The sequence below is a fragment of the Pholis gunnellus genome (genome assembly GCF_910591455.1).
Source record: "Pholis gunnellus genome assembly, chromosome: 2".
Taxonomy (NCBI): Eukaryota; Metazoa; Chordata; class Actinopteri; order Perciformes; family Pholidae; genus Pholis; species Pholis gunnellus.
The window spans coordinates 10,431,484-10,454,092 of record NC_136536.1 but is presented as its reverse complement, the minus strand read 5'-3'; the positions used below and the strand labels follow the sequence as shown (position 1 = coordinate 10,454,092).

Sequence of the window (22,609 nt, the reverse complement as noted above, 5' to 3'; positions counted from 1 at the left end):
TTAATTGTAAAATATTACTTTTATAAATGATTTGCACAGAGCCCACATTGTCAGCTTACATTTCTAAAATACCTTTCCCCATTAGTCTGCAAATTATTTTATGTATGAAGATATTAAAAAATGTCCGCCACAGTTTCCCAAAGCCCAAGATGAGGCATTCAAATACCTTCTTTTGGTTTACAAACAGTCCAAAATTCAAGGATATCCAGTTTACTAACTTTTATGAGAAAGAAAAGCATCAAATCATCATGTCAAAATAAGATGGAATCAGAGACTGAATGGAGTTTTTGCTTTAAAAAGTTCTCAAACGATTAATTTATTATTATTGTTGCAGTTCTTAAACAGTTGTCTAAACTGTATTATTATCTCTTGTATTATGTGCTGATGTTTGAGAAGAACGAGTCAAGACTCCTCACTGCTTCACTCATCTGCACCTCCCAGCCATAAATACTGTACTGACAATAAAACAAACTCTCGCTTTTTAAAAGTTACAATTGATGTGATTTTCTAAAGTGAGACGAGGCCGGCCCCTCTCTGCAGCCATCACGTGTTTGGGATTAGACTGACTGACCGTTAACTCAGAAAATTGAATATTTTGAGGTCTTGGACTGTTGGTCAAACAGAATAGGACGTATGAAGACGTCATTTTGGACTCTAGGAAGGTGTGAACGGGTAGTTTTCAATGTTTTCTAATGATTTACAGACCAAAATAAATTTATAAAATAAATGAATCAAGAGAATAATCAACAGATTAATCAATAATGAAAACAATGTGTAAAGTTGGCAGTTATTTCATGTCAAATCTAAGATTACAGTCAGTTCACCGGTTGTTTCTTAATGCGTCATTTACTTAACACAAAGGAAACGGTGTTTAATTATTAAAATGAATCAGGCAAAAGCATGGTGGCTTTATGAGGGAATTAGAAATTAATTCCTGAATACTTTCAGCACTGAGTTCATTTGATCGCTGACTTTTCGGTATCATTCACAATATGAAACAACAGCATCTTTAAAGTCACAGGCAGCAACAACCCATGAAAAGGGGAGGCACAACTCAGACACCTGTGACTAATACCATCAGTCATTGATTAAAAAAAACATCTTTAAAATGAATCAATCAAATATGTGAAAATATTTGTTTGAAGAAAATGTTATAAAAGATTTAGAAGGATATGGGAGGCAGAGTGGACCAGTCCAAGTCTCAAATCAAAACTGGAAATGTATTTACCACAGAGGTTGCTTTTTTTGTTGTTGCAATAATTCACGTTTTGTTCAGTAAGATAATCTTCACAAATGATCACCACTTTTATGATTTATGGAGCATAAACGCGATTGCCAGAAGTTAAAAGCTAACGTTTAGTTAAAGCCTTGAAAAGACAACATACAAAAAAACAACCCGTTGCTTTTAAATCCCCACTCCCCCTTTTTTGAGAGTAGTCATGCAGTATTGTGAATGAGTCACATCCTCTGAAGTCTTGACCTTGTGAGAAAGTAGGCAGTCAGTCTCTGTAATCCACTCAACTTCCCGGAATCCAGTATGGGATCCCCCCTCCCTCCCCCTCTCAGTCCTCCCCCCCCCCCCGTCCCTGCTGCTTGTCTGCCATGTTGGCTGCTCGTCTCACATACCTCCAGGCTGCTCACACTGAACGCTGCTGATTGGACGAGGAGGGAGAGCGCTCGTACCTGCCAGGTGGAGGTTAGTGCAGTGCTGCTTCATTATTGAATAGGCTGGTGGGAGTTAAATGGGAGTGTTGGGAACGCCTCCTTCTTCCCTGTCTAATCAAAAGCACTGGTGGCAGCAGCTGAGGAGTAAAAAAGAGAAGGAGAGAGAGAGACAAGTAGCTGACATCTGAAACCCACGTCAGGGAGTAAAACAGCTGTGAGAGTCACACAGGTAGGTGCTTTTAAAATGTTGCCTTCTTCTTTTTGACTCGATGAAGAGGAAACCAGTGAAGTTTAGCTATTTTTTTTATTTAACTGTGTGTTTCTCTGATGCTTGAAATCAAACATCCATGAATTATTTTCACTTTCATTAATATTAAAATGAGGCTGGGGGTTAAATGGGGTTAATAGTTGCTGATACTGTGGTCCTTTTTGTTGCCTTTGACACATGACTTTAAAAGTTTGCACACGTCTGTTTTACATGCTGCTTTGTTTGTAATCTAAACCTTGTGACAGAGGAGACTCTTGTCTGGACAGAGTCGCTGTCCTCGTTCAGTTTGTATTTGATCTGGTAGCAGGTTGTTTGTCATCCTGGGCGTGTCGATGATGTGAGTTTGAGAGGACTCTGGTACATGGAAAGTTTGCTAGAGCTGAAACGATCAGTTATATAATAAATGAGTTGGTCAACAGTCAGATAGAAGCAGCTGGGAATCGATTTGTTTTAAGTCATTTATGAAGCTCAATGAACAATCGCTGTTTCATCAGATAAAAGACTTAATTGGCGTAAATGAGCAACAAGGCCTAATTGGGCGACATCCCAGTGTGTGTGTGTGTGTGATATTTGATTAATTATTGAAGCCATTTTTAAAGCTAGAATTTTTTTTACTTTTGACCCAAACATTTTAGGGTCAAAGGTTCATCTGCTTCTTTTGTCAGTTAAAAATAATTTCACATTTGTTTATGATTTTGACGGGTTATTAAAAATGTTCTTGAACAACTTAATTTGCAGAGTTGTCTGGTTCCAGTTCTGACTTTGAAAGCAATATTGTAATCTCACTAATGCAACTAAATAATAAAATGTCTGTTTTGGGGTGCGTGTTTGCTGTCCCTATTTTCGTACATCCTGCCATCACTGGCATGCACTTTTGATGTTGCCAATTTCTCAAAATGACAAGCAACCCTTACTGAGGAGCTCTGATGGCGGTGGAATATTTAACATAAAGCAGACATTGTTCTAGGACTTAACGAGCCACAACATCCCACAATAGTCCACCTGCTGGGTGACGTATAGAGACCCTGGAGGCTCTGCCATCGCCAACCCTCTCATTGACCTCATTGTTTAATTCATCTGGCGCGTGTATAACTCACGGATGACAGTTATTTATTGTAAGCTGACGGTGCTGCTGCGTGTGTCTGCTTGCCCTCAGCCTTGAGGCCGTGAAGTTGCAGAAGCACGTAGAGGCGTGCCGGTAAAGTGTGTATACAAGAGGGTGTTTGTGTGATGCAGGCGTATCAGTTGTCTTGTCTGCTGGTTGTCGCCCTCAAGGCTCAGTTAAAGCACAGTCACACAGGGAACAGATGGTCGATGGCTGTGTGACGCGCTCTATTGACTTTCTGACTCAAACACTGGGGCCGGTCCATGCTGCAGTGACTGTGACAAACAGTCAAATGTGAAGTCTGGCAACATGATATTGATCTCTTGGTGAGGTTTTGTAATGATGTAAAAGCCATGTATGTATGACATTTATCTAGCAGCATGAGAAGGGAAGTGTCATTAAAATTGAATAAACAGGAAGGGTGTTCCTTTCAACTTTAACTCTCCAGTTTTAGAGCTGCAAAACTGCAGAGAAGGAACTACGATCAAGAGTTTAACAGCAGTACTGAATAATGTGATCATTTGCCTTGTTGTCATCCGGCTCAGTAAGTTCCTTCTTTTTGTGTGTCCTCTCAGAGTTACGACGCGTGTTCCTGGAAAGCTGACAAGACAAATTGATTGCTCAGACGTTTAGCAAAGATGGCCTCCGCCGCTCCATTCAGCCGCAGACAGTGGGCGTCCCAGTCTGTGAGGGTCACCGCCAAGGAGATGTCCATCGTCTCTGCCCGGGGGAAAAACAACGCCATTGCAGAACGCTTCTCTAAGTAAGTCTAACCTTCACTCACTCTTCCCCTCTGGCTTCGACCGCGGATATAATAAATAATTCACCAGCAGCCACTCAGCAGATAAGACTTTTTTTTTTTTTTTTTCTTTATCTCTCACTTCAGAAATGAGGTCAAGGATCTTCCTCACAACACTTTCTCGCCACTCAGCTGTTTTCAGTTTCCTCTTTTCTGTCAATGAATCACGCCATCGGCTTTAACCAGTTACTCCAGTTGTGTCATTTGTGGGTACCACAGACTTTTAGATTACTATAAGTGCACCAACATTCAGGGCTCTCCTCTTTAACTGTTGCACATATCAAGTTCCTCATTTGTGGATTGAGAAGGTGGTTGCATGGTAGGATGTTTCCTCACTGCACCTACTCCGTCTGACCACTAGGGGGTAGTACTGCTCTATTTGAGGGCAACAAATTAACAGTTTACAATATTTTTTGGTTCCATCAACTGTAAGACATGGTCCACTTTAGTTTTATTTTTTGTCACTAATCCACATTTTAAGAATAGGTAAACCTTCAACATACTGACATAGTCTTAAAATACTCTTATATTTAACATGTTTTGTGGAGTCCCACAATGAAGAAAAAAACAAACAAACTTTGCTCCTGTCTTGTGAAATACTTTGCTCTTCCCCTCTTCAGGTCTCTTGACTAAACAATTTGACAAGACTGTTTAAGACGACCGTCTAGATTATCTGTCTTTACATCAGAAGCAGAGGCGAAACAAAACATGAAATCTACTTCTAACTTCCTCTGCCACCTCACAGGAAGTGACAAGTGACTTCCTGTGAGGTGGGCCGAATATTTTCCATGCATGAAATAATCTAATGTTTTTTTGAGAGGAGCAGAGATATTTCATATTGGTTTCCTGGGTGTTTGGACCGGCAGTTTGTGATGATGGGCTCTCCATAAATGTTCTCCCATTCACTCCCAACTTCCTCCTCCTCAGGTACCAGATTGCAGCAGAGGAGGGAAATGCAGAGAAGAAGAAAGCGGTAGGTCACTTATTCAACATGGAATATGTCAGGATTCACTCCTTCACGGTAGTGGAGGACGTGTTCAGATACTAAAAGTATAAGTTGCATTGAGTTTCATTATATGTTCAATCTTTTATTCAGTTAAATTGAGTACTGGGTGAAGGTAAATTATAATGTTGTGTTCAAATTTAGTTTTTGGCAAATGAAGGTAGTTGAAGGAGATGTTTTCATAGCAATACAAATATCAGAGAGGGAATTAATGTTAACTGTTGTGGGTACGACTACAGACTTTCTAGCATTGTTTATTTTTGTTATTGATTCTTTTGATGTAGCTTGTTAAAGCCCTACATCCGGAGTCCATGCAGGTTTTGGGGGAAATTAGGCTTTTTTTTACCAAGAGGGCACGAGAGGAAAATGATGTCATTGTAAACTAATGTGAAGGAGTTTGTTCTCTTGAATTCAGGCTTTTCAAGAAGTAATGTCAGGAAGCCAAAATGAATAGTGCCATCTCTGTACACTGGCAAAAAATAGAACAGGCCCTTTAGATGTGGATATGGCCTCTAACAGTGAGTGGGCAATTTGTTTTATTTAGCCAGGATAATCAAATTGAGCTTTTTAAGTCTCATTTACACAAAAGGTAGCGCAAAATGTTCATACAAGCATCTGCATAAAAACACAGATTACAAAACTGCACAAAGAAAACCGTAGTCTCTTTAAAAGGTAAATCAGACTAACAGCGATTCCCATGCTGGACTTAATTTGAGCCATTAGTTCAAAGACCTTGCACACCTATGGGTCCATGCACCTGCACCATTGTTTTTCATTTTTTTCCTTCTCAGTGGGCATGCACAGACAGGGCTTGATTTAACATTCTCACTCTCCTGTTAGTGTTTTTCAAGACAAGCTGCAACTTAATCCTTTTTATTAGTGCATGGAGATTTGTAATCGCTGTCCAACCTTAGAACATCTAACAAGCCATAACACACTTGTGTGGGCATGCATAGCCTGTAATTTAATAATAATAATGCATCATATTTTATAGATTGAGCAGGAGTTTTGTATGTAAAATCAAAGTAGCTGGTAACTATAGCTTTCAGATGGTTGTAGTGGAATAAAAAGTACAGTATGTGTCCTGAACTGTATACAGTAGCTGTAAATGGAAGTACTCAAAGTACAAGACTTGAGTAAATCTACTTTGTTACTTTCCAACCCTGCTCCCTCTCTGCAATTTAAGGCTAGAAAACTTTTATTTTGAGACATTAATCTTAAACTGAGTCATCTCGTTCAGCATCTCCACAGACACCAGCGGCAAAAGTAGGTGAGCCATGTTAACATCTGCTGTCATGCAGCGGTGGTCACAAGACGCCTTCGTCCCACCTGATCTGTGTGGGAAGGCTTGTTGGATGCCGTCACTGTGGGTATGGAGCACAGCAGGGAAGGGTGTGCAGGGTCAGAGTGCTTCTCTACAAGCTCAGCTATGCGTTTAGATTTTTCCTCTCAAACATCGGTTGTTGCAGCTCTTTGCTTTTTTATTTTTATTGCCTTATTTCTGTTAAAGGACATTTAAAACGCCACTGATCCTCTGCGGTTTCCTTCAGTGCCACCATGAGGTTCACATTGGTGGTTTTGAGTCAAATCTCTCAACAACTAATGAATTTATTGTCCTGAAATTTGGTTCCGACATTCATGGTCCCCTCAAGATGAATTCTAAGGATTTCTTTTGATCCCATTACTTTTGCTCTGGTGCAATCAGGTCAATTTTGTCATGTTTATTTTTGAACTGGGTTCCTGAAATAAGTGTTCTGTAGCGTTTTTGCCACATTCCTCAACATAGAAAAAGTAAAGGGAGTAGAAATGGGAAAGGTAGTCAAAGGTGTTACTGTCGACTCCAATCCCTAAAATAAACCTCGGATAGAGACGCAAAGAAGGCTTATCAGAACGCTGTTATTTATCCACGTTTCTTCTCTCTGCAGTTCTTTGTGGAAGATTTAATTTTTTTTTTCGAGCATGCTCTCCTTTTACCTTCTCATTTCCTGGACTTATTTTCCCTCACTGAGTGTCTCTGTTTCTGATTTTCTCTCCCTCCCCGCCCCTAACTCCCTGACTCGGTCCACTCCCTCTCTGTTTCCTTCCCTCCTTCCTTCCCTCTGTAGGAGGGGGGTGGGCTAGTTACTTCATGCTGCTCTGATCACTTCTCAAGGCGTTCACATCTGGGACAGCTTGTAGCCGGCCAGCAGACACACTCAACACACACACACATTTCAAACGCACAACTCCAACTGGACAGCCGGGTCTTCAGCGTCTCTCTCAGGTTTTTAACTCGCTATACTTTACTTTGGTGGGTTTTTCCAGCTTTTTGTTCTGTGTCCTGCAGTTTCAGGTTTAGAGACTTGCATGCTGAGCAGCTCTTTGTCTCTCCTTCCTTCTGTCTTTCACAGCTGAAAGTGTTTGCTTGCATGAATGCTAACATTTAGTTTAACGTGTGTGTGTGTGTAACAGTGTTATAGTTGGTGTTTTTAGCTTCATTCAGCAGTCTTGAGGACCAGGTGGTGTCACTCCAACATTGATGGAATTCATTGAACAAACTAAAAGTGTTTGTGTTCTCTGCCAAAGCTTTAATAGAAATAGTGAGTCATCCTGTTGAAAGAGTTGGTGTGTGTGTGTGTGCGCCGTTTGTGTTGCTGGCAGTTTATCTTCTGCCTTCCCACTACTCTGTTTAAATGCTCATGCATCCAAATTCTTTGTTAAATGCTCCTATTCTGCACGAGAGGACATCAGACTAATCGATTAAGCAAACTCTTTTACTAAATGTGAAAGTTAACGGAATCTATCTTGGGTTTTTGACTGTTTGAAGACCTCACCTGAGTTTTTGGGATATTGTAAGTGGACATTTTTCCCTTTTCGGATACATTAGACGATTAACTTTTATGCTTAAATTAATCTGAATATATTGTCACCAACACAACATAACTTAAAGGCCTCCTTTAGATCTACAACCTGTTGCATTGGAGCTGAAATTATTAGTTGATTAACTTTGACATGGCTCCAGCTTCTCAAATGTAAAAGTTTTATGTTTTTCCTTTTGCTTATGTGTGATGGTTTGTAAGTAAGCTCAAAGATGTTCATTTAAGGAAAAGTCTGTTAAGTCGGTATGCATCACCGAATAAGGTTACACAATGGTGATTGAGGCTATGGCCCACTGATGAAAGCACTTGCATTTTCATTATTGCGAACTAGGTGTCTGTGGGGACATTTCTGGTGGAAAAACGCAAGCGGCGTACAGTTAGGGAAATGAGATTAAAAAAACAAACAAAACTGCAATTAGCGCTTATCCCCATAGGTGCCTTCAAAGACAAACGAGATCTTCGAAATTGTAACTAAATATCTTTGGACTGATTACTTGCGTTTCCAGAATATTGTGGCCGATGTTTTTCTGACATTTCAATGACGAACCCTGAACAGATTACTTGATAATGAAAATAATAGTTAATTCCAGTCGTACATTCACCGCCCTGCTGCCTGACATACTCGCTCCTGCTTAAAATAGTCCTCAACAAACCCAATATTTTCTTCTGTTTGCTTAACATTGCAGTGACCAACTGTTTTGAAAAATGAAAGTATAACATTATTTGAGACATTTAGGTCTGCAGTAGGAACCAATGTGTTTGGAGCTGATAGCCACAGACTGGGGATGTCAAAGTATCTTGGTGTTGATCACTAAGTGTGAAGTGCATTTTTTTTTATTTTTCATTTTTCTCAGCAGGTTGCAGAACCTCTTCCCTCCACACTGCGCAGTGGGAATCTGAGTGTTTTAAAGAAACGCTGGGAGCAGCAGCAGCAGCAGCAGCAGCCATCCAGCCACAGACCCCAACCTCAAGCCTGCATCCCAGCTGACCCTCGGAGCCACATCAGCCAACCAACAGGCCCCAAACCTACACCCGCATCACAGATTGAGAACCAGCCAGACGCCTCTAAAACCATCACACTGTCGCAAGCCCAGGATACTGAGCCGAAGACGCTGCTTCACTCTGAGACCAGTGAGATGAGCACCAGCCAGCTGCGTTCTGCTCAACACGAGGATCTGACCAACATGGAGAAGCCCAGCAGAGATTCAGAGGGGCAGGAGGGAGCAACAGCAGCTGAAGTATCCGACTCTGAGAAGCCCAGTGTCCCCCTCAACAGCCTCAAGCTCATGTTTGAGAAGGGAGAGAACCTGGCCGACAAAGTGAGTCTTCTATTTTCACTCATGACCAGCAGATTGTCCTTTTTACCGTCATGTAAACATTGCGTTTGGTTTCTCCATTTCATGTGTTTGACTTCTGTTCGCCTAGGGAGGTGTGAGTTCATCTTTTCTCGTAAATCGTTTTCTTTAGTTTCATCTCATCGTGATTGGTTTCAGTTTAAGTAAAACAATGCTTGTTCTCAAAGAGGTCAGATCCCTCCAGTATTTTCATGCTGCTAGTCACATGGTGCAGCTTCACTTCACCAACCCTTATCTCAAAACACACACTCACTCAGCTGACTTGCACATCCTGTCGGCAAGCATCGGTGACCGGTGCTTCATGCACCCCGGGGCAGCTAATTGTTGTTTGTGGAGCATAAAAATCTTCTAACATCCAGTCATGCATTCACTTGAGGCGTGTAAAATGTAAAGTGCTCATACTCGAGGTGTGACATGTTAACAACGACCATGCTGTGTTTCCTCAACACAGAGCGCCCATTTACAACAGGAAGAGAACATTATGAGGCGTTAAGAAGCAGACTGGTTTCTGTATTCACTGAGTTTTTAAAATAAACCACTTCCTTTGTGTTTTGTCCTCTGCTCTATACTGTATGTGATTGATTAGAAAATATGGCACCACAGTAAGTTAAGGTGCTATGGTCAAGATTCTGATATCAATAATGGATCGCATGACTTGATCACTTGTAGTGACAAAATCACTCCAATACGCAGTTCCCTTCAGCTCCACAAAGCGTTTTGTGTCTATTAGCTTATTGCTTTGGCTCACTTTCGCTGCTCTTATAGTGTTTTCAGCGAAAAACTTTGCACTTTATGCATCCTGACTGGATGCTGTGAGATGTGAGCAGCTTCATCAGAGAAGTTGAGTGAGGCGACGGCACCTCCTGTAACTCAGAGCCAACTCCCTCAGGCAAACAGCCACTCCTCTAAAGAATTTCTGCTCGTCCATTCCTGTAAACATTTTTTTACCAGATAAGTCTGCCCTACAAACATGTTCCTGCTCACACGTTTGAGTTAGTTTTTTTCCAAATAAGTCTGCCCTACAAAATGGCTCTACACTACCCATCACCACTCGTATGTGGATCTTTTTTTGTTTGTTTAAAGGATAGGGACGGTGTTACTGTTAACAAATTCCACAAAAAGCCTAAAACCAACAATATTTGTCCTAAGGATGTTCCTAAGGACTAATTTCCCTGACATGGACTGGCTGACAATTTTGACTGTTTTCTTACTTTTAAACTTGAGCATAATTTAATCTTAATGGTTAAACTTTGTCAGATAGTATAAGAACAAATCGTCTTTTAAATGCTGCTGAAATCAATGTGTCTGCTGCGGTCACCCGGTTAGGAATGAGCCTCCCAAACCCGATGCATTACGAGGTGTAATATTTGATGAAACGGCAGTGGACTGTGGTCTAAGAAGTCATGGTTTCGCAATGCTTATCGCATTATTATCTTAGCATGCAAGTTTGATTCATTGAGCTAGCGGGTGTTTGTGCTCACACTCTGTGGCTCTGAGCCTAAACATTTTTGGATCCCACTGAAGAAGTAAATCTTTATAAACTTAAAAATCTATATAAATGCATTTCTTTTTTACAAAAGCTCGACAATTTCCTAAATCAACAATGTTTGCTTTCATTCACTTTCTTGCCAAGACTTGAATGAGAAAAATCAATCTACTCTCACAGCTGTACAGTAGTATGAAGCTACGGCTAGTTAACTTATCTTAGCACAAAGACTGGAAACAGGCTAGCCTGGTTCTGTCGAAAGCTAACGCAAACCACCTAAAGCGCTCTAATAAACAAATTGTATCTAGTTTTGTTTGATTCTCACTAAAACCAAAGTGTAAAAATGACATGTTTTACTGGGAGTTATGTACCGGTCAGCCAGGCTAGCTATTTCCGGTCTTTATGCTAAGCTAACTAGCTGCTTGCATCATATTACTGTACAGCTTTGAGAGATATCCACCTTCTCATCTATTCTAAGTGTATTTCCAAAACTGTCAAAATTATTCCTCTAAGACACTTCCTCAATCTGGAGTAAATAGTGCATTTGTTAGGGACTGCTTTCAGCTGCGGATTAATCCACATTAAGCGCTCCAGTGAGGACTTGTAGCAACAGGACGGTGTGGAATTGAGAAGAAGAAAATTACAGAATATCACCAGACTTTAAACCTAAGATGGTTTGTTGAGGTTTCGTGGGATCCGTGACTAACAAAGAAGTGGTTCTTGCCAAAAATATGTCATCAGAAAACATAAAAAATGTGCTTTCATCGCAAGACTGACCACCTACATGTGGGCTTTTAAAAAAGTGAGATTGAGGAGCACTTTGGAGAGTCTTTTTACTGCATGTTGCACAGTTGTCTTACCAAAAGGGGGATTGTTTAGGGAGATCATAAAGCAGTAATACAAGTTCTAGTTCTTACAATAGCGTCCACTGTATAGCTGAGGCCGGGCCTTCGGCTTCTCTTTGTTGAGCTCCTCTTCTCAGGGCAGATGATGTAATGGTGCCGGCTGGCAGGCTCATGACTGCAGACAGCTGATCTGCACTCTGAGCCTCTTCAGACGGTCTTCCCCCTACGGTCATCAAAGCTCTCCTCTTCCCCTCCCCACCTCATCAATCATCCTTGTTGTCCACTTCTCTGCTCCTCAGCCCTCTGTCCATCTCCTCCATATTTTCTCCCTCGACCTCGACCTCCATTATCTTCCTTTTTAGACAACATGGCTGTAGGGGTAGCAATGTTGGTCGGTCCACAACTTTGGTCCAGTCGAAAATTACCGATCAACTATTTGGTGGATTCATTGACATGAAATTTTCCACAGATTCATATTCCCCAGAGGATAAATCCTACTGAATTTGGTGATCCTGACTTTTCTTTTAGCGCCACCAGCAGGGTAAATTTATCCTGTGAAGTATCTTAACATCTACTGGATGTAATGCACAACATTTTCCAAAGACATTCATATTCCTCAAAAAATGTATCCTAATGACTGGATAACTCTAAGTTTCCCTCGTTCCTCAACACCTATTTGATGGATTACCAAGAATTGATTTGAAACATTGATTCATGTTCCCGTCAGGATGAGTTAACTTCTCATTTTGCGCCTTTTTATTTGTTTTAATGATCAAATGCCTGCAGAGCTGATAACATTCCCTTCAGCCTCGGCTTTAATTTGAGCGTAGTGCTAATTAGCAAATGTTAGCATGCTAACATGCTTGACTAAAATGGCTAACATGCTACACATAGAAATATTAGCATGTCAGCATTGTGAGAATGCTATCATGTTGATGAGCTGCGTTGCTGTAGAGATATTTGACTCCCCCCACCCAGCCCGTATCTCCCAAACCCTCCCCTCCCCTCTTCAGGCCGGGGAAGCATGCAGTCATGAGGCGCTCTGAAATTAATTGACCCCCACCCTGCTTGCCTAGCGATCCAGCCCCTCCCTCCCACACACGGCTCAGCCACCTATCCTCCCCCTTCCTCCTTTACTCCCTCTGTCGACCCCCCCCCTGCACCAGCTGCTTCCCCACCTCCTTGTCCCAAAGGACTCCACCCCAAACGCCAGCCGCTTTATTCTGAGGCTGGGGGACCGGGACACAGTAAAAACAAAAACTGCACACACCCTCCATCTGTAACACCATGGCACACTTTGCCTCCCCCCCCCCCCCCCCCCCCCGTCATCATCCCCACCTTCATCCGGCCACACCCCTCTTTTCAGCAGCCCCCTCTTGTAGCACCTGCTCCCTGTCGCCTTTCCTATTCCCACCCAGTCGATGTTCCCTCCTCCCCATCTCCGTCTCCCCTGTCATAAGCCAGATCGGTGCTGCTCTGCTCAGTCTGTGCCTCCTCACTGCCGGTGTAAAAGTCTGCTGGATTCAGTCGTACTATCCCTCCGAACTGGCTTCACCTCCCGGCTCTCTGCTGACGTTTATCCCTTCTGGTCCTTTATTTTATTTTTTTCTTCCCCCGGTTGCCTTCACGAGAGGTAGCTATGGTGTTTCCATTCAAATCGTTAAATATGGGGTTTCTTGCTTTCTTTGTTTGGCCTCTGAACAGGCACCCGGCTTCATTACCCTGAGACACGCCGTCTACTTTTACTTTTTCTGCCTGTTTTTGTTGACTTCTCTGTTAGATTAGGATGTTTTCTCTGCAGCTGAATGAGGCCCTTCAGTCGACACGGCTGCAGAAGTGCTTGTAATGAAAACAGCCTCTCAAAGGCCTCTTAGTGGGCTAACTTTATCAGTGGCTCCTTTGAACGGTGTCGGTTCACTTTGAATATTTTGTGGCTTGGGTTTAAAAGATATTAAGTCATGACGTGGTTCCCTTCCTCTTCTGTCTTTGTTTTGCATAATGTAAGAACATCTCATTGTTTTAGGTGAACTGTGTGTTTGTGTGTGTGTGTGTGTGTGTGTGTGTGAGGTGGGTTTCAGGGACAAGGTGGGGTTATTACAGCAAGTCAGTCTGTAAGAGAGCTTTAATGGTATCAGGATTAGCGGCAGGTTCTTTGTCTAGCCCACTGATCAGCCTCCTGAGACACAGCCTGGTCTCGCATGGCCCGGCTGCTTGTTTACATCCCCCCCCAACACACACACACGCAAACCAGTCAGACACCCCCTGTCCTACAAAGCTTCACCTCCAGTTTCTGGAAGATAATCCACCCTCTGGGATAGATCCATTATTATGATGACGGCTGTTTCTTTTGTTGTGATCTCACTCTGTTCTACAGGGCCAGACACACTCGGAATCATAATTGAATGCTCCTAGTCAGCGTGTGTTACCATATATATGAATTATTTAGGACTGCGTGCTTGTATGTTTAACTCACTCCTGACTCAGACGCTCAGATTTGGCAAAGACTCTCAGATGACCTCGTCTGTGATGGCCTCATGCTCATACTACTCACCTGTGCCGGGCTCTTAAGATTAAAATATCGTAAAGCTTAAAGATGCTATTTAAAAAAAGAAAAATGGATTTATGTAACCATGAATCAAATGACTATATGTTTGTGCCATAGACTAATCCACAGAGCATATGACTCAGCAGTTCCTTTTGAAGTGTTTTTCAATTGTTTTAGCATTTTTTGTCACAACTTCACTGTTTATACATACATACACATAACATTGTGCAGATGTTGTAAAAGGATAAGGCTATTCATGTTTCATATTGTCGACAAATCCAATGAAATGACGCAAACCAAAAAAGAAACCTCCCCATTCCTATTAGTTCATTTTATTTGGGGTGTAGTTTAAAACTTTGAGCAACAGTGATTCAGATATCGTCAGTGAGAACTGATGAGCATCGACTTGTCTGACACATACTTGTTCACCTCAACCTCTGCTTTGTTTATTCTTGTCCCAACGTTTACTTGCTGCAGCCTGCAGACGCTCTGAGCCTGTCAGGACTCAGTGTTCATCAGGTGTTTGAGGCCAGAAAACAACCTGGCAGTGATCAGTGGTGGAAATTTACTTCATGTATTTCAGATGAGTCGATCTGGTCTTAATAAGAGCAACTTTATCCAGGACTGAGAAACGGTGCTCATTAACAGATTGGGCTTGATAATCCACATCACTATTGGACATAATCACTGGGCTATTATAAAAAGAAGCGGACAAACGTTGCTGCAGAGAGGTGGCTTAAGATGCAAGAGCTAATTTCATGACGACGAGGTAAAATCTACAAGAATCAATGTACAAACATGGTGCAGAGTAAGACTACATACTCTTCATAATTGGTGTTTTTACTTGAGTAAAAGCTACTACCACCTCTGGCACGGAATCTGCAGTAAACGCAGAAGGGAAAACTACATCTTAGTGGTGAATCTGTAGAACAGGTTTCTGGACCTTCGATGTTTCTCACACACTGAAGCCTAAACGTGTAGAAGCCCAATCTGACCTGTTGTGTCCTCATGTTGGCATGACTGTTGGTGGGAGTGGTTTGACTGAGACTTGAGTGTGACTTCAGCAGATCAAAGCTCCTTTTTTATTTATTTTTGGAGGGGGGGGGGGGGTGACTGCAACATATTTAAGGCATGTACTCTTTAATTGAATTATCTGTTTCTTTAGAGACTGACCAGACACACTCCCATGAGCCAAATCAAATTTAAGAAGAAGATCCTGGTTAAATTCTTATCTTTTTATTTTCAGGTTTATTAATGGCAAAAAAAATTATTGTAAAACCACGACTGACAAATGATCAGTTTAATTTGTTTTCTGGCCGGCGGTTGTTGACAGACTGTCTGAGGCTCCGTCTCTTTGAGCTCATAAGGGGATTAAAGTGGTTTGGACTGAACAAACACACACACACGCACACACACACGCACGTTACCTCTCCTGTCCTTGTGTTTCTTTCTACACTTTGATCTTCCTGATGGACACTGTTGCTTCCAGCCCGTTTGTTCTGCTGGCTGGAACATGTGAGCATCAGCAGGCTGTGTGTTTGCAGAGGTCATGCAGGACGCTCTGAAGTTGTTTTTTTACTGCCGTGTGTCTGACTATATGAGTTTTTGGTTTTTTTGCAGGTGCCGAAAGAGCAAACTAGCAGAAGAGACGGTGGTAATACTACCAACATGGACCAGTTACTAGGAGGTACACTTTTTTTTTCTTTTTGTTTTGTAATTTTGGGGATTTTATTTGTGATAAATTAATTGGCGAGAGAGAGCTTGGGAACAAATGTCTCTGCCTGTACTCGAACGAGGTGCATGAATCAATGTCCAATACAAGTAAATACTTTCCTTATTTATTATACTATTTGTATTTCTATATTAATACACAATACTTGTAAATAGCATCTTTACTTAATGATATTATTCTGGTGTACGCTGTTACAACATGCATATCTGCTGCCATAAATCTGCTATTTTTACAATTTTTCTAATTTAATTGTACTTATTTCTGTCCTTATGCTGCAATTACAACCGAATTTCCCCTCTGGGGCTCAATTGGGTCTTATCTTATTAAATCATTGGCCCGTTCTGTACATTTTAAATTGGATCATTTTAACTAAATCATTTCAAACTAAATTGTGGAAAACACTCAGAAATGGCTCTTGTTTATAAACCGTACTACCATGTATGCTTACACTGCTAGTTGCTAATGGCATTAGAAACGTGAACCAAATATTTCTTAACACTGTACATTTTGAGATATTCTCATTTTTATGAGCATAGTTCAAAATACTTGGAGTACAACGGCGTTTTGATAGTTTTATCTGAAATAGAAATATTTCCCCAGAACCTACATACACGCGTAACTTCGAGTATTTATGTCATAACAAGCAAATTAAATAGTCTAACTGCACAGTTCTTTAGGCTTTTTTACTGGAAGCAGCTGCATGTAAACAAGATAAATACTTAACAGTAAAGTTAGCGGCCGGAAAATCAAAAACAATGAGCAGAAAGAAGCTGAGTCCACTGATCACATAGAAATATTGATAATAGTTGCTTGAAAAACAAATGTTAACACAAATAGTTATGCATTTTCTTTTAAAAGCAAAAACCTCCACTGCCCTAAAGTTCTCACATTCGTAAAGCCTCCATCTGCACATCCAGCATTGTTTGACTTGTCGGTCACAAAAACAATGTTCTCTACAAAACGCTACGTGTTGTCCTGCCGGCTTCTGGATGGATTACATCCTTCCCAGAAGTGACCGCTGTAGAACAACTGTGATCAGCAGACTGCGTCAGAGAGCGCAGGAAGTCAGACTGAACCCCCCGTTTCCCCCCACACACGACTCCTGACCTCATGTTCCCGTCCACAGCCTGCATGACTAACCAGCAGTCTGAACTGGGATTGGTGGGAAAAAATATCTGAATAGGAAAATAATTTGTCTCGTGATGCAGAATATTTCCAACAATTAAAATGCCGTCAAACTTATTTTTTGCAGCACAAAGTATTTCTAGTTTGCTCTAAAACCTGATTTGTTTTCTAAACGAGTACAAGCTGCTCTGTGTAATGATCTGTGTTTAAAGTTTACCATCAGTCTTTTGCATCAGTTTTACATTCTCAGGATTGTGTGTTGTTGTTGTACCAGATGGAAGTCTCGCAGAATCGACTCCTCTCCGGGACAGGATGGCCCTCTACCAAGCTGCCATCTCCAAACAGGAAGTCCCTCCCACCTCAGTAACTGTGAGTACTCGTGTCAATCATCCTCCAAAACGATGCATTTCATTCCTGTAGTTGTAAAAGTCCTGCATTCAAAAACGGGCTCATAGCATATCTGGTGCCTCCACACTGCTCTCAACATGGCAACGGCTGAGCCAGCGGCTCGCAGCTAACGGTGCTAGGAGCGCTAACGGTGTGAGAACAATTGCAACAGTGCAAACGGGGGTGACCGGAGGGTGGGCACCACCAGTAGTCGGGATGGCATTATCAGCATTAACTTGTGTCTGGAAAGTGCAACACTGAATCTTGAAAGTGCTGCCTTCTAGAATACATATTCAAGGTGACTGTTTTGATCTGTTGTCAAATTTCAATCACCCAAACTCTGGACTGGATTCGAGGATGAGCGTTTGTCTTGTATAAAGGAGCACTGTGGGTTTAATGTTGTATATTTTCTTACTGAACTTCCCCTCTTGTTTCTGTCAGAATGATCAGCTGGACAGTTTCTGTGGGAAGCAGAAGGAAAACGTTCCTCCGTGCACTCTGGACCTGGTGAGGAGTCTGCACTTATTTTTGTGATTTCAAATGAATATAAATGACTTCATATTTCAGACGGGGTGGATGTTTTTGACGTTTTTTGTTCATCTGTTAAGCGTTCCAATTTGAAACATGTGACAGTTTGTTTGCTCTCTTCACATCATTTCTTTTCTTTTCCCAGAGTCCAGAGTTTGAACCAAGCAGCAGGAAAGGTTTTACCTCAGAGAGCAACGGTAATTTACTTTCCATGTCTTCATATCATGACTCCAGGTGATAGGAATTCTCTCCCCTAATTACAACTTGGCAATCGGCCCATCATTAGAGGGCATGTTTGGGTGTAGACCAAGGATAGACAACATTTTAAGCGCTTAAAGTAAATTGTTCCAATGAATTATTCAGAGATGAATGATTTAGCTTTATTAACTGTATCCACTACATACCATTTTGAGTACTAAAGTACTATATTCAATGCTTTAGTTGGGATTCCTCAGCATCTAACATATCAGTCTGTGTAAAAGTAAAGAACTCTGCTTGTATTAAACGGCTCCATCTAGTGTTCAGAACTCGTCCCTACCTTTTTTTTTTTCTGTCCTCATTCTGGTCATGTTGTGATCCCAACAGGCTCGGCTACTGGTACTCCTGTATCCTCCAATCAGAGAGACTCCTCCCAGCCCAAGACTCCCAAAGTGAGTCCTCGCAGGAAACGACCTAAGACACAGAAAGACGCACATTAGTGTTTTGTTGCTGTGAATTAATGAATGTTCTTTGTGTGCGTAGAGCTTCTGTCTGCCTGTGAGGGAGACCTGTGTGGCGTGTCTGAAGACCGTCTATCCTCTGGAAAGGCTGGTGGCCAATCAGCACGTTTACCACAGCTCCTGCTTCCGCTGCTCTCACTGCAACACCAAACTGAGGTGAGGACGACACCGACGTAACGATAGTTTCTGAAAGAGACGGAGAGAGTAGACTTCGGAGGGCATTTACTGTTTGCAGACAATTTTAGGCACTTTGGATACATAATTTTCTCTATACCAAGTTTATTGTACGCAGTTCTCTTTACCGACATGAAGCCGAGCACAACAGTTAATCCAAAGTAGAAGTGAAACGCTTCTCTCTAATTGAATACAATTACCATAAGTCGCTACTAAAAAGCACTCTGTCTGATCAATGGGTACAGAGCAATAAAGAAAGTAAAAGAGATAATGAGAGGTAGTTAAAACTAAAAGAAGAAACCATACGAGAGCGTTTGGAGACATAATTCACATGGTAAAGGGACGGCGGTGTTAAAATGAATTAATGCAACAAGAACATGTTGTGACTCCAACCATTAACGCAACACTAACAACCAGTTGCATTACAATATGTATAGTTATTTTCTCTAAAGCAGCTTATATTTTGACTTTCATCAATAAACCAGCAAGATGCCATTACGATAAAAGAATGATTTGTCTTGACTGCATGGATTGTTATACCTCACAATGTCTGTTACAGAAATGCTGCTTTATTCTCCTAAAGTCATGAGTCACACACTGTACAGATTACTTCCAGTTCCCTCATCTCGAAGTCGATGGGTGTTTGGTTGGATGCCTGAAATGAAGTCTGATTAACTAGCTTGTTTATATTTTCTGCTTGGTTTCATTTTTTTTATTTAGTTTGGCAAACTACGCCTCCCTGCACAACAACGTCTACTGCAAGCCGCACTTCTGCCAGCTCTTCAAGGCCAAAGGCAACTACGACGAGGGCTTCGGCCACCGGCCCCACAAAGAGCTGTGGGAGAGCAAAGGGGAGAGCTGTGAGACCTCCCCACAGTCCACCGCTCAGACGAAGCCAAAGATCCAGAGCCCGGCCTCAGACCTGGACAGCCCCAGTGTGGAGGACTCCCCGCTGGCTAAAGTCAACGTGCTGATGGCCACTATGGAGGCTCTGGGACAGGGATCCTCGGAGAAGTCCGACAGACCCAGTGAGACCCGCAGGCTGAAAATCTCCTGGCCGCCACGAACGGAGCTGCAGGACACGACCGGCCCCAGTGGAGCCACAACAGCCGTAGAGGAGGGGACCCCCGGTAAGGCCGTCCGGGCCAAGTGGCCCCCAGAGGAGGACTCCCCCTCCTCAACCCCAGAGCAGTCCAGAGAGACGCCCTGCCTGCGCCAGACCTCCTCCTTGAAGGAGCGCAGCATGCCCTTCACACTGGCAGGACAAGCTCCTTCTCCTGAGGCCAGGAAACCGAGTCCGCCGCCTCCTGTGGACAACGGGCAGCTCAGTCCTGAACCCTCCAACATGGAGCTGCAGCACGACAGCCAGACACCCACTGAGGATAGCTGCGTGGACATCCACACCAGCTCTGGAGAGGAGCAGGAGGGAGAGATGAACACTGACAACATGCCAGAACATCATCTCACCAAAGAGGAAGACGACACCCCGGATGAACAACCCGAGGACGGCGGCAACGAGGAGAGGATGGAGGAGGATGAGGAAGATGGAGCTGTCTTGGAGGAAGAGATGCCTCCTCTGAAACGGGAGGAGACACCGACGGACATCTCCTCTCCTGAAGGTGAGGCGGTGGCCAGCCGGTCATCTCAGGATGTGGGGTTCTGGGACAGCGAGGAAGTGGAGGAGCAGCAGCAGCAGCAGCAGGAGCAGGAGGAGGAGGAGGAGGTGACAGTGGAGGATTTGATCAAACGAAACCGATACTACGAGGATGAAGAGGAGGAAGAGGATGCATAGAATGATTGATCAACAAGATGACAACCATGGACACTTGGAGGACTTCTTGCCATTCCTTCCTTCCTCTTTTTTTTAAAAAAGTTTTCTTCTTCTCTTCTTGATAGAGTTGCTGCAGTGTCTAGTGTGAACTCAACTGAACTCTGTATTTGTGCCTCTTTTGAACACTTTTTGAAATAGTTTTTACAAGACTGTCACCCTGACATGATTTGTTTTTAAATGTACAAAATTTAAAATTACACCCCATGTAATGAATATCTTTAGCACAGAAATGTCTAAATGTTATGATACAGAATTATTTTTGTGTAATTTTCTATTTTCATTGACTGCCTCCTATATCGAGACAATAACATAATCCTATTATTCCAAGATGTGGGATTATTACAGGCAATGCAAATTCGTAATAGTCTCTTTTAGTAGGAAAGATTAAAGAAGACGTGTTCAGACCTGCCACTCTGTTTAAGAAGAGTAAGCCCAGCACTTTGGTCTGTTACCCTTTTGTCAAAATAATGGGGTTGGTTAGTTTTTGAGTATACGTCTGTATTCTTTCTCTGCTTTTCAGCTGCCATTCTGTATGTACATGTTAAATTTAAAAAACAAACCTGTGTTCCTTTTTTGTTTTCCGATGTCAAGTTATAACTGGATCTGATGAATGTTGTACTGTTTGTTTTGTTTTTTAAACCAGGGGACCAAATATCCTAGATTACTACTGTTTGAATAAATTGTTTAAAAAAACCAAAACCAGTCTGAGTAGCGAATCCTGTGTTGAATCAAGTGAGACTCCAGTATTTGGTTCCTTATTATAAAGTGCCAAGTTGGCTTTATTTGAGCTTTGAGCTAACTTAGCATGCTAACCTCTGGTCCCGGGGGTAGTTGCCCACATTGCTACAAACACCAGATAAGAACATGTTCAACATATTCATCCTGCATACACACATAGCGGAGAAGCTCTGCTGAAGGCATATAACAATTTTTTTTTTTTTTTTCCTAAATTAAGCAAAATATCAACATTAAACACCTAGCATGTTAAAACTACATGCGTGCATAGTACTGCTAACATTAGCAATTCTGCTACTTCATGCTACCTGCAGACACAATGTAGTATGAAAAGTGAGACTCTACAGAGTCCAACAGTAATCTTTTCACTTACTCAACCAGCAGAAGAGAAAAAATATAACTTTATACAGCCATAACTACAAATGATGACTTACCTTAGTAGTTTTGGGATTTAAAATCATATAAATTAGCGCATAAATTGTGCTAATTGAAAGTCACATATATATACACACGGGTGGAATGTAACTAAGTAAATAACTCAAGTACAGATTTGAGGTACTTTGTTTGAGTGTAGATTATACTGTCCAGCAGTATAATAGGCTAACTACATCAATACAACAATACTTACACATCAGTGATGATAATCTAGTAATACAGTATATCATTGTGTACTACTTACAGGGTGCATTTTCCTGCATTGTGTACTTTTATTTGAGATATTGTAAAAACGTTTCACTAATAACTGTACTGCATGTTTCTTTGTAATTCATATTTATAATTTCCAACTCATGCAGTGCACTTTTTTCTTATTTAAGCTGCACACCACGTATTCTTTGCACAACATGTTTGGCTTCCTCACTCATTGTCCTTCGCTGAAATATCAAAGTATTTTTACCACACAAAAGCGTAGCTCGAGCGTACATAATTGAACATTTCATGTGACGCGTTTGTTTTGTTCTGAACCGGCTGGAGATTTATGTCAAAACATGTCTGCTTTTCTATCTCACAGAGACCCAGATCCAGTGCTGCTGTTCAATCAACAGGCTCGTGATTGACATATTCTGCGTTATCTTTTTATATATAGAGAGAGAGGGATGGAGGGAAGCGTGGAAGAGGGTGTGGTTTCACCCCGGCACATGTGCTCCTCCTGCTTCTTGCCCAGCTCCCCCTTCAGAATAGGGAAAAATTCCCAACACAGGTTACAAGGTGATGCCTTAAATTGTCTGAAGAGGTCTTTGAGTCCAAGGAGGAGTGCACGCACTGTGGCTGATTCTCCCTCAGAGTGCTGCGCTCTCTTAAAAGCCAGAAATGACATTAAAAAAAGTAAAGAGGAAGAGGTCGTGTATTGACCACTGAGCCTCTGACTGGAGGCCAACAGCTATTAAACAGATCTTTTTTTACATTTTGTTGTTTGGTTTATTGTCAGCATATTGTTGGTTTAAGTGAGAC

At 42.0% G+C, this 22,609-nt stretch overlaps 1 protein-coding gene across 2 annotated transcripts; it reads left to right on the top strand.

The window, feature by feature from the left end:
* The first annotated feature begins 1,811 nt into the window (after positions 1-1,811).
* On the top strand, positions 1,812-20,622 carry lima1a (LIM domain and actin binding 1a). Of its 2 annotated transcripts, none has more exons than XM_079168891.1 (11): positions 1,812-1,894; positions 3,614-3,801; positions 4,765-4,810; positions 8,556-9,017; positions 15,550-15,616; positions 17,061-17,155; positions 17,615-17,680; positions 17,847-17,898; positions 18,287-18,351; positions 18,443-18,576; positions 19,315-20,622. In XM_079168891.1, exons 2-11 carry the CDS (start codon positions 3,677-3,679, stop codon positions 20,384-20,386), a joined length of 2,184 nt encoding a protein of 727 aa, XP_079025017.1. In that variant the 5' UTR covers positions 1,812-1,894; positions 3,614-3,676; the 3' UTR covers positions 20,387-20,622. The 2 variants fall into 2 exon arrangements, with proteins under 2 accessions (XP_079025017.1, XP_079025016.1); XM_079168890.1 differs by having other exon boundaries at positions 8,553-9,017.
* The last annotated feature ends 1,987 nt before the right edge of the window (positions 20,623-22,609 follow it).

Bases quoted from the DNA above. Each gene is read 5' to 3' on its own strand.
- lima1a (XM_079168890.1), top strand. From the start codon at position 3,677: ATGGCCTCCGCCGCTCCATTCAGCCGCAGACAGTGGGCGTCCCAGTCT. The intron at 15,617-17,060 runs GTACACTTTTTT...TTGTTGTACCAG, and splicing joins CATGGACCAGTTACTAGGAG to ATGGAAGTCTCGCAGAATCG. The intron at 17,681-17,846 runs GTGAGGAGTCTG...TTCTTTTCCCAG, and splicing joins CTCCGTGCACTCTGGACCTG to AGTCCAGAGTTTGAACCAAG.